Source organism: Lutjanus erythropterus, chromosome 24 (genome assembly GCF_056507025.1).
Source record: "Lutjanus erythropterus isolate fLutEry1 chromosome 24, fLutEry1.hap2, whole genome shotgun sequence".
NCBI classification, from domain to species: Eukaryota; Metazoa; Chordata; class Actinopteri; order Lutjaniformes; family Lutjanidae; genus Lutjanus; species Lutjanus erythropterus.
Genome location: NC_139340.1, coordinates 11,572,279 through 11,584,838, shown reverse-complemented (window position 1 = coordinate 11,584,838; position 12,560 = coordinate 11,572,279). Strand labels below are relative to the sequence as shown.

Below are 12,560 nucleotides of genomic sequence, written 5' to 3'. Positions count from 1 at the left end.
TTTTTCCACAGAATGTGTGGTATTTTTTATGCAATTATTCATTATTCAATTTCATTTATTTTTTATTTATTTACTTTATTTTTATATATTTATTTAGCTTTTACGTTATTATTTTTTTTTCTCTCTCTCTCTATTTATTTCTCATTATATTTTCACGTTTTATGTACATATTATTATTTTTATTAATCCTCTAAATTTCCACATTCTTTCATCATTATTTTACTGATTTATCCCTTTTTATGGCACTCCTAAGAAAAAAGTAATAACACGAGAATGCAAAGTTATTATTATGGTTTTAATTAACACTACTTTCCTACATGACAATACATGTGAAATTAATCAGTATGCATAATGTAAGGCGAACCTTTAATTTGGCAGCTGAACCGGATACATGATTCACTGCAGTAACTGGCACAAAAATACAACCAACAAAGTGAAGATATTAAGGCTTAAACTGCAGTTTCAATACAGTATACGTCTTTCCTTTGTAACGTTTTAAACTTGTCATGAGAATAGAAATCGTAGAATATGTGACTTGTAATAGTTATCATGATGGTATGTTTACGACAGTCCAGCCACTTTACGTTGTCGATGTGGAGCTATGTGGTTGCTAAGGACTGGGCTGGGTTGTTGCGCTCCAGCGGTGTCTTTAAATGTTGTACTGTCACCTAGTGGAAGAATGGAAAGCTGCTATTCATCACTAATTGTACAGATGTGTTTCTGTGACAAAATGTTTTATTTCAAAGGGAAAAGATTATCTCAGGTTTCTAAAAAAAATTAAGTAATATCTTATGAACACATAGTACAGGAGAGTGGGGGCAGCTGTAACATTTTCTACATTTTCCCACTGTTTTTCACATCATTATTGCCTGTGACTATATAATAATTCCATGTATCTATAATGTAATCTGTAATCTTGTTTTAATTTTTTGTATCTTTTCTCAGCACTGTCTCCCAGTATGAACATACAAGGTGTTCATCCCAGGTCACTGTTTCCAGTTCCTGCTGGCTGGCCACAAACTGGTTTGTGGCTGCAGATTTAAGCTGATATAAAGAGTTGGGTTGAGTATTTAACATTAACTATTATGAGATAAGACAGGATGAAGTAAAATAAGACTGCAATTAGTTCAGATTTGCTAAATTGGGACACATTCCTATATTAAATTCTTCATGTCTTAACTGAAAAGGAAGTTCTGTTCAGCTTTGTTTCCAAAATAATTTTAAACAGGAAACCAAAAAGATCCAGAATCGTGTAAAACTACAAAAAAAACACTGTTCTATTAACACAAATCTATCAAGAAATCAATCAAGGCCAACAGCAAGTTTAGAAATCACATTTTGTATTTATCATTTATAATATTGTGTGTGTATATATATAAGGCTCATACAGCTACCATGTTTGATATGTACTGTGGATCACAGTTCTCATACACAGTACACTTAATCACAGTTACAGATAGATCACCATATTCAGAATGCAGGTTTCATTCAAACATAAAGGCATTGTTGGATAAGTGGTCACAGAGCACAGTAAAAAATACTCTTGATGATCAGAGCAGGGAGGGTTTTCATCTACCGTTTCTACTGATGGTCTCTAACTCCTACGTGGAACATTAGATAACGTACTCTATTGCTCACGTGCTCTTTTTTTCAGAGCCGGGTTTGCAGCCTGTCATATGGCCTCACAGGCAAACACGGGTTAACACGTTTTAAAATGACTATACATGAACATTATGTGCATATATGTTCAAAAATACAGCAAAAACATATTTACATGTTTGACTGTGGCCACTTTTCTCAACAGTTTAAGTGTAGTAAAAATCATTTAGTGTAGCAAAGGCTTTTTAGTGAGTCGACATGCACAATTCTCTGTTTGTACAATGTAGTGTGACAGTGCAGCAGCATTATCTCACCCGATTAACTTTGATTTTTCAGCCTTAAGTTTCACTTTTCACTGTTAGCTTGTAACATATTATTAATAGTATAATAACAGTGTTTTTTAGCAGTTTAATAATCACCTCAGCGTCTTCGATTAGCCTTAGCAACATTAGCTCGCTGGGTAGCATCCTCATCTTCATTCAAACTTGACAGAAACAAAATAAAACTCACCAAAAACATCTTTCCACGTGTCCAAAAATCACAGACTCTGGTTTGGGCCAAATAAATTATTATTGCCGAATCAGATGTGAAAATACTAATTTCACCCTCTTGCTCCTCTGCCAATATTTTCACATTTAATTCAAATATGATCCAAGATGTTCTGGTGAGTTTTGTTTCTGTTAAGTCGGAATGAAGAGGATGATGCCAGCAGTTATCTGAGCCACAAAGTTGATGATCAAAAACATTAAGTGCAATGTGAACGACAAATACTGAAACAGTATGCACTGAGCTCACTGTGCAAAGTGAAGGAAATAACTTAAGGATGACGCGAAATTAATCACTAAGTCTGTAGGTAAAGGTCATGTGACTGCAGTGTGACACTCTACACTGTGCAAACAGAGAATAGCAGCAGGTTGACTTTGACTTGAATGGAACAGAACCTTAATGAGCATCATTGGTAGCACCTGTGTTTATGTAACTACATCTACTAACGGCTGCTGTGAAAAAGGTCTACTGGGGGCTTTGGGGGATGAAAACAGGACCTATAATGTTGGGGGTCATTTATTTAGTGAGCCCCAATTTTCTAGCCTAACATGTTGTTTGCATTTTGACAAATAGGCACCATTACATGTATGCAGTATTAGCTGTTAGCTGTTCCTGTTGGTCATGTACTAATGGATGTACAGACAACTATCACTGGATTACTCTGACATGAAGAAAGCTTAAAAATGTAATAATTCTCAGGTAAATTCTAGAGATAGGAGGAGTGTCTTTTTCTCTGATTTGTGCACAGACTTGTGGACGTTTATACACAATGGACATGTATACAATATATACAGTATACAACCTCTGATAGCGTAAGTCACACTGAATCTGAAAATATGTGTATCATCACGTCTGTGCGCTCAGATTTGTTTGAGTTATGACTCTGAGAAGAAGCAGGAATTCTGGCGCAATTTGCGGCTCTCGTTTCTGCCTCTCAGTTCAAAAACTCTGATACAGATGAATATATATGCACATATGTGTTGTAAATATCTTTTTATGTACCTCAGTATTCACTATTCACAGTCTGAATACAAAATAAGACTCTAAAGGAAAAATCCACCCTCACATAGTGTTTTACACTTCAGGGATTATTTTGTCAGTACATATTTAAATTGAAGTTTTTTATTTCAGATTCAGTTAAAGAGTTCCTCCATTTGTCTAAATCCCTTTAGAGGAAAAGAAATATTAAAAATGCACCATGAAAACAACAAAATGTTCCCAGACATATAGTGTTTAGTGTTTCTGGGTGGACTTTTCCTTTAACTCATAGTTGCCGTTTACCTCAGAGGAAGTGCGTGATTATTAGTAAACTGATTAAACTTTTGTTCGCTGACTTGTTTGACAGTCCATTATTATTATGGATCCTGACTACATAATCAGAGCAGCTTCTTTGATCCAGCACTTTCACAGTCGCATCACCAACCCTTGACCCAAACTCCACATATGCCTCGGACAAACATATAAAAAAAACTAGAAAAACTACTTAAAAAAGGCTCAGAGAGTCGGATTAATGATAAAAAATAAAAGCACAGTAGAATTTGGCCTCATTGCTTTGCTTTGATTGTCTCAAGTTTGGCTTGCTAGTCAGGATCTGGAGACTCGGGGGGGTTAGGAGAAGTCCCACACTGCCTCAGCAGCGTCGGCGGAGGGTGACGTCGGAGCGTGGCAGGACGGGGCGGGAGGGCAGGATACTGGAGGGTCCTCGGGGCTGGTGAGGGGCACCGCTGGGTACATGAGGCTGAGGAAGGAGTCTCTGGTGTGCCTCTTCACCTGTCACAGAACAGCAAAACTCTGCTCAAACACTGGCACTCCAACTAGAACAACTAACTAACAATTACAACTAAACTCATAGGGAGCATGAATGTTTGTATCACATATATTCACTGCAGTTCCTGAGATATTTCACTCTGGAGTCATGGATCGAGGACACAAGGACAGACAGGTCAACCATGCAAAAAATTATTATCTGACACATAAGGGTTCTGCATCTCTGAAGTTAAGTCTTCATCCTGTCCTAATGCACATAATAAAAGCATTTAGCAGGCATCACAAGCAGGGAACCCACCTGCTTGAAGAAGGCGTGGGTCAACAGTGCAGATGCTGACGGTCTATGAAGACAAAAATAGGACACTGTTATCAATGGTCTGTTTGTTTGTATTGTATGTGCATGCAATCATATGAGATCAACTGCCAAATACAGCTGACTGGTCCTTTAATGTAGCGACCTGCGCTCAGGCTGCTGCTGCAGACACAGCTGAACCAGGTTGTGCAGGGTGACAGAGTGGTTTTTGGGTCCGGGGCTCTGAGGTCGGTCGGCGGGCGGAGCGGTGGCGCTGTGCGTCAGGCTGCCGGTGGCCACGCTCTCCCCGATGCCCGAGTCCACCCCGGAGCGCGACACCTTCAGCCCGCCCAGCTCGCCCAGAGGGAAGGGAGCCACGTCGAGCAGGCAGCAGTGGGATCCGCGCAGCTTCTGCAGCAGCATCTGAGCAGGAGGAGTCAAACACTGGTGTAAACTGAGGACAAATGTTGTAAATCAAGCAGGCCTGGATGGATGAGTCTTTATTACCTGTGTGGGGGGCATGTCCTGGAAAGGCACCCTGCCGCTGACCAGCTCACAGGCCACTATACCTAAACTGTAGATATCAGACTTCACTCCATAACCGTGCAGATCCTACTGAGGCAAACATTTGCACAGGAGAGACAGAATATGTTAGAACATAAAAAATTTTTTAGGTGGCTGAAATACGTTTTGCTTTTGCCCCTGTACACAGCAGTACATTGCTTCCATGTTAGTGTGCCTCTCTATCTCACACAACGCTTCTTCAAAAAAAATCCAAACTATCCCTTTAATCTAGTGGTTCCTGACCTGTCGCAGTAGCTCAGGGCTGAGCCAGGGCAGCAGGGCGGGGCTGTGGTGGGGCATGTCAAACACCGCCCTCATCCTCTTCCCCTCACGCATCATACTGTAAACACTGTGGAGCCCTGAGAGGTAGACGCGCCCCTCCCCTGACAGCAGGATATGACTGGCCTTCACACCCCTGACAGGAGAGCGAAACGTGGACAGATGTTAAGAAACAAATATTTATACACACGTTTAAGTTTTATCCTACTATGTCTCCTGTCTCCCACTGACCGGTGAACGTAGCCCATCCGGTGCAGGTACTCCAATGCTTTCAAGACACCGTACAGCAGGTAGGCTATCAGGGATTCACTCATGCCATCTGGGAAATATGTTCTTAGTAAGGTGTCTGCAGAGCCTGCAGACAACAGAGGAGGGGAAAAAGATAGATCAGCAAGTATTTAAAATTGTGAGTGCAATGATTTTGGCCTGAGAAGGTTTTGTATAAAGAAATGTACAAATAAATAATGTCAAAACCACTAAAGAGCTTTTGTCTGTCAGCAGCACAGTGCTTTATAATCACATCACACGCATGAAGACGTGCCTTTGGGCTCTGGAAAATGGTGATGAGCATTTTTCATCTTTTTTTTTTACATTTTATACACTGAAACTAATCAGCAGATTAATTGATAATAAAAATAATTGCTTGTTGCAGCCCTATTACAGATTAATCTTTTCTTCTTAAATTATTTCAATAATTTTCTCAATTATTCAATTAAATGCTTTGTTAATAATATTAATTAATCAATTTTCTGTTGACCAACTATTCAATTCATTGACACCTGGTGCATCTCTACCATATCTAATTAATTTTAAGGACAAAACAAAAACAAAAAAGTGATCGAGGCATGGCAGTAGCTAACCATAGGCCATGAGTGGCGTGAGGACCCACAGCTGGCAGCAGGAGCTGAAAACCAGGCGGGAGGTCAGCAGGTTGGGGTGACGGAACAGCCTGGACAGCAGAACCTCGTTCTGAGGTTTGAGACACAATCAGACATAAAAATAAACCTGGATGGGAAGCAGCTTTTTATCGATTGTGGCTTTACAGAAAAATGTCTCTCAACCTTAAAAGAATTTTTGAAAAAAAGCTCAGAAGAAAATAACCACACGTCGTTTAAATAAATGTCTGTTTCCGGACGGCAGCTCACCATGAGCTGCAGCAGCTCTTCCTCGGTGCACTCGTCCAGGTTGGTTTGTTTAACAGCCACCAGCTGGCCAGTGGGGAGGTGGCGTGCCATGTTCACCAGGCTCAGGTTATTGAAGCCCCTCCCTGAGATACAGAGAAGTGACTTTAAGTGAAACCTCAATATGGCTGCAGTTATTTTGAAAGATTTGTCTGAGAAATTATGTGCAATTTCAACTCTTTGAAGTGCTGTAATGGTCTGACTCGATGTCGAGGTGTTCTCACCCAGCTCAGACAGTAGCTGGTAGTGGGCGGGCTCAGCTGACAGCCCTGTGATGTCATCGCCGCCTGCTGGCCCTTGCAAAGTGTATTCAGAACCGTCACAGCTCTGCAGGGACGCACACACACACAGATGCACACACCGCAAGCACATATATTCTGCATTTATCTCAAAGATAAAGTGAAAGTCAATAAAGTAATTCAGCAAGTAAACATGACTGAGTCACTCGAATGTGTGTGGAAACTTTAAAGGAGCGTTGAGTTATCTGCCACCTTCAACAACCTCTATCAAGGATGAGCAGACACTGAAAATACTGAAAACACTCTTTCCTCCTTTCCAGCAAAAAAAGAAGAAAAACAAACGGCTAGTTGGTAAAAATCTGAAAATACTGCAGCATACAAATCAAAAGGGTCACTTTTTTTGTTTAATAAAAGAAAGTACTACAATTCTCAGCATAAGTGACCAGGAAATATATCTAACTAGCCAGGTCATCTACATCAGTTGTTAGCTAGCTCACTGCCCTTTTAAATAATGCTTCTGACACAATAACCAATTTTGTGGTAGTGAGTTAATTTTTCAGGGGACGATGGCTGCCCAAGGGAGGGGGTCTGGGGTCGGGGGGAGGGGAGAGGGGGATGCTTGCAGTTTTAGTGATACAGACAGACTTTTGGGACAGAGTCTCTTTCAGCATCAGACAGTCGCAGGTGTTTCTGATGCAGCTTCGTTTAAAACACACCAGCTAATTGTGTTTTATAGGTTTCAGCTGCACTGCCCCAGCATTTTGTCTGTATAATCAGGGGTAAATGACCTTAGACACAGTGCAAGTTAAAGGGATAGTTCAGACTGTTCTCAGAGGGGTTGTATGAGGCACTTATCCATCATTAAAGTAGACTTCCCACCACCCACTTCAAAGAATCTGAACTATCCCTTTAAGTCTTTTATAATAATGATTAAATATTAAGGACTGCATTGAGAATGATTACATTATTAGTTTTAGAAGAATATCAATAGACAGAAAGTTGGTGAAATCTTGCAAATAACATTTTCTAATTTATTTTCTTTAAAGGGGCACTCCACTAATTTTACACATAAAGATCATTTTGCTTGCCAATGCTAATCAGCCAGATGTGCAACATCTTCTGTGGCTCTGGAGGAGCTTTGTTGGTAACACTATATAATCACTATCATATATAAATGATAAATCAATAGTTAATTCAACTATATTAACAGTTATTTTACTGTTAACAAACAAGAGATTCTAATACATCATTTTTGTTTGTGTGGTATAAAATAAAAATCATATTTTGTATTTGAGTCATAGCTGTCAGTCGACAATAACAAATAAATAAACTACTTTATTGTTGCAACACATCTCAACAATGTCAATTATAGCATTATTATATTTATCATTTATAAATTATTGTTATTATGAAGTGTTTCGTCAAGTCTAGGAAAATAACTCCTGATGATGTCATAGTGATTTCATCTGGGTAATCTTGATTTGGGCGCGGGACTTCATCACAAAAAGCCCATGTTATAAACTAATAGTACACGAGATGTGCATGTCCACCAGACATAAAGGGTCTAATGAAAAAGAAAAGTGAGTTGAATTCTGGGAAACGTAGTATCCACTGTTTTTGGAGCTTGTCCAGATGTCTCGGCCTCTGTTGCACCACTTTTTGGCCGCTCTTGTTTTAATCTGTCTCTTGTGAGTCCCCCAGTGTTACTGAATGTTAAATTCATGGAGTACCCCTTTAAACGTTACCAACAGCTTTAACAGCTGCAATGTTATTCCAACAGATACTGTCCTTAAAGGTCCAGTGTGTAAGATTTAGGGGGCTCTGTTGAAAAAAAAATGATCGTGAGTATGTTTTCATTAGTGTTTAATTACCTGAAAATAAGAATCACTGTGCTTTTGTTAAATTAGAATGAGTCATTTATATCTACTGCAGTTGTGAGACCTCTTTCATGGTTGCCGCCATGTTGGACCACCTTGTTTCTACAGCAGCCCAGAACGGATGAACTAAACAATGGCCACCGTATTTTCTTGTACATGCTTGGAAGGGAAGGGGTGAGGCAAGTGGTATTCAGTTGTTGGCATTCTACAACCTCACTACGAGATGCCGCTAAATCATACACACTGGCCCTTTAAGGCAGGGGTTACACAGCTCCAGATAGATGATGAATGAAAAGTGATGAAATGATGGAAGAGCATCAGTGTGACGCCTGTCCCCATGCTGACAGTGTCTCGGCTACTGACCAGGAACTGGTGGCTGGTGTCCTCATAGCGCTCCTCTATGTCCAAGGGCTGGACCTGAGCGTGGGAGATGCAGGAACAGTCCTGGTGAAGGGGGGGAGGAGGAGCACAGGGTGAGACATGCCCGACAGGACAAGGGGGTGTGGGGCGGAGAGGAGACATGGAGCTCGAGAACAGTGGAGGGTGATACCCCGCCTCGGGGAGCTTGGGAGAGTCGGAGATATGTCAAAGAGGCAAGCATCGGGGAATATGGACTGTGAGGGCACTTACAGGGCGTTTTATCAGAAGTGGTGAGTGGAAAGAGAATTAGAGGGATGAGAACAGGCAACAAAGAGGCAGCGGACTCACTGGAGTGTCCCGACAGAGCAAGATAAGAGCCACATACATAATTAAATGTGAGGGATGCACAGATAGCCAATATTAATATCTAATATTTTCCATTTATATTAGCGTGTAAATGCAAATGGGTTACATCTCTCTGACAAGATATTGAAATAATATCTGACAGCTCATATAAAAAAGAAAAATGCAAAAAGACAACATAAACCAAAAAGTTTTGGTTAATATAAAGTTGTGCAGACAACCATGAAAAAAAAACAAACATTGGGCGCTCCACCTTCTGGTGGAATTATACTGTAAATTTATTCTTCGAGCACAGGCATACAAACAGACAGACGCGTATCAACTCAAGGCTTTCATCAGGGGCTGACAAACATAATTATTCTGATGGAAAGAGATAGTTCTGATTATTCCTCGTGGGGTTGTATGGGGTACTTATTGACAGTCAGTGTATTACCTACAGTAGATGGCAGTTGGCATGCTCCCAGTTTGGATAAATGCAGAAGCTAAACAATGAACTGCTGTGATCAGGGTCAGCAGCAAAATGCATTTTAGCCACTTAAAAAAGGCCCACATATAATTAAAAAAAATCAATCACTTTAAGTGTACACTTTATTTATAATATTTTCACCATTTTACTTTGCTGTCAGACACCCTCTTCTGATAGGAAATCACCTGTACTTACAAGATAATGTCACTCTCTCCAAACCAACCAAACTCCACTAGCAAAACTAGTAATTTTACCCTCCAAACCACAGGAGTTGCTAACCGACTGCTGCCTCAATCTGTTCATTAGTTTGTGTTATTATGTGACCTTGGTGTTTTAAAAGGATAGCTATGATTCACTTAAGTCACACAATTAGACAAGCGAATTAACATTTCAAGGCAGCGGTGCACCAGAAACTCCTGTGTTCTGCAAGGTAAAATAACTTGTTTTGCCTATGGAAATTGGTTGGATTGAAGAGAGCAATAGTTGCTTTCTATGACAATGGTTTCCTATCTGAAATGCTGTCTGACAGCTGTGAAAATATAGTGTGTAAAGCGGTGGAAGCATTATAAATATGGCGTACAATTAGAGTGATGTTCTTAGGTGAACATTTTTTAAGTGACTAAAATATGTTTTGTTGCTGACCCTGTCCACAGCAGTTCACTGTTTAGCATCCGTGCTGGTAAACCTCTTTGTTTCTCCAAACTGTGGGCCTGCTGGCATCTACAGAAGGTGACTACGGATAAGTACCTCATATAACCCCACATTCAATAATCCAAAATATCTCCAGCTGTGGGCAGCATTCTAGAATAAAGCCCATAGAGGGCACTACAGTAATGTCTTCAGCCGATACAAATGCATGCCTCCTCCCAAAAAAGAAGCATGACAATAGCAAATAAGAGAAAATAAATAAAATTCTAAGAAAACCAACAAATATTAATAAACAATAATATTCAACAGATTGATATGTTCATGTCCCAAAATATAGGAAATCAACTTCACATACCATCAATGAATTCAAGAAATTTTCAATGAGGAAATAATTATATGCAGAAAAAATATAGGCAAAAAGGCTATATACATATGTACCAAAAAGCCTAAAATAAAGCAACAATTGCTTCTTAAATGCAATTTAATAAGCTCCCTCTTCAGTTGTCTAATTTTCACAGACAGGTTCTTTTATAGAAACCTCTTATTTATTAACAAAATCCACCCCCCAACAAACATTTAAGATGGAATAATAAAAATATGAAGTGTAAAAATAAGTCAATCCTTTATGACAAATGGGTCCAAAACAATATTTTGTCAAGTTTACAACAGATTAATAAACAGAATTCTTAAAGACATTTGACATTCCAATACCTGCGTGAGAATATAGCACAGTATATGATGCTGAACCTTCATGTGTTGTGAGACTTTTCCAAAGCAGAAATGTGTCTAATGAAGAGTCAATATTTAGTACATGTTTTGTTAAGTGCATCAACATAAAGGATAAAACATGTAATAACAGTTTTTTAGACATGTGATAAATTGCTCACAATTTCTCATAGGAAACACTATTAGAATAATCATTTGGATAATCTTAATTGAATTTGATTTGGACTTATTATTACAAATATTTTTATTCTTAGATTTTAGAAGATATTAGTTTTATGCATAAAGCAACAATTTGCAGTGCATTCACACAAAAAATTGGGCTTTTCTGGGTTCTGAAATCTTAACTAATCTATTTGATCCCAGAAAAGTGCAAATTTGATCATCATGCATCTTATCTGGAAGCAACTAATTATTAATACTAATAATAATTATTAATACACTGGTTGAATTTGCCATATTCCAAGAGAGGCATCAGCATGAGCCACCTGATTCGTGACTAAACATCTACTAGGTCACAATTCAGCTGCACGCAGGAAAAAGAGGCAAAAACAAAAAAAAAGAAAAAAAATCCATGCAGCGTGATATTCTTACCAAGAAAGACATGGAGTCCTTTTGGCGATGGTAAAATCAAAGGCTTTGGCATTCATCCGCTCACAGGCCGCAGGAGACAGACCGCGATGGAGGAGGAGGGAGACAAGAGGAGGAGGATGGAGCACAACAGCAGTGTAATACGAGACAAACGGCGAATCCCCCACTAGACTAGAAAGCAGCCAGCAGCATCCATCCAACTCCAGCCATTCATCCATCCGCCTGCAGTTTACCTGGCTGCATCAGCTGACGGACACATGTGAGGAAACGAAGTGACATTCAGCAGCGGAGATCCCCGTTCACTCGAGTCAGAGGGAAAATTTGTGAATGAAGCCTGGAGAACAATGTTTGGTCACATGACTGCATTTTTAAACGATGTATTTGTTTATAATGAACAAAAATAAGCAAACGTTGACGGTGCAATAAGTCGTTGGACTGCGATCTAAAATTAATAATTTCGCAATACCACAATCAAAGGTTACATTAACTGCAGCCATTTTAGTTTTATCAGAAGACGACGGTTAATGTCATCAATTACTATGCCTATTAGCAAACATTTAGGCTAATTAGTTATTTTGGATAACTTTAATTTATTACAGTTTTTGTTATATCTGTTAATAAAGAAAATGCAAGACAGGTAACACAAACACAACAATACACGCCCTGTAGGTCTCCCGTTTCGGTGGCTAGGTTTACTACTGTGAATATATTTACTTGGTTCAAGCTAACGTTAGCTTAGTTAAATAATATGACTTCTAGTTAATGTGTTTCTTTGAAGTTCCCTGAAATGAAAAGAAGCTGCTTACCTTCTTCTCTCGACAGCGCTTCTTCGACGTAAACAAGTTAAAAATACAAAGGACAACCTGATATTCTAAACGACGGTTTGTCCATAAAGTTCATATTCTTTTATTTAGGGTCCAGAACATTTTAAATGTGCGCAAAGTAGCGAGTTTTACTGTCAGTGTCCTGCCGCGTAACACCCCAAAGCGTAAATGTAATCTTTTGACAGGACTTTTAATTTGACACAGATAATTGGCGCGTGATAAAAACGTCATCGAGCTTACT

General features: G+C 39.3%; 1 protein-coding gene across 1 annotated transcript; it reads right to left on the bottom strand.

The window, feature by feature from the left end:
• Nucleotides 1-3,123: 3,123 nt before the first annotated feature.
• Nucleotides 3,124-12,560, bottom strand: stradb (STE20 related adaptor beta). Its single transcript, XM_084713936.1, has 12 exons — nucleotides 12,302-12,560; nucleotides 11,499-11,829; nucleotides 8,708-8,788; nucleotides 6,453-6,555; nucleotides 6,193-6,314; nucleotides 5,908-6,016; nucleotides 5,279-5,402; nucleotides 5,012-5,183; nucleotides 4,712-4,816; nucleotides 4,371-4,627; nucleotides 4,211-4,253; nucleotides 3,124-3,915 (listed from the first exon to the last, which is right to left on the bottom strand). The coding sequence occupies exons 2-12, from the start codon at nucleotides 11,508-11,510 to the stop codon at nucleotides 3,754-3,756; spliced, it is 1,290 nt and encodes a 429-aa protein (XP_084570062.1). The 5' UTR covers nucleotides 11,511-11,829; nucleotides 12,302-12,560; the 3' UTR covers nucleotides 3,124-3,753.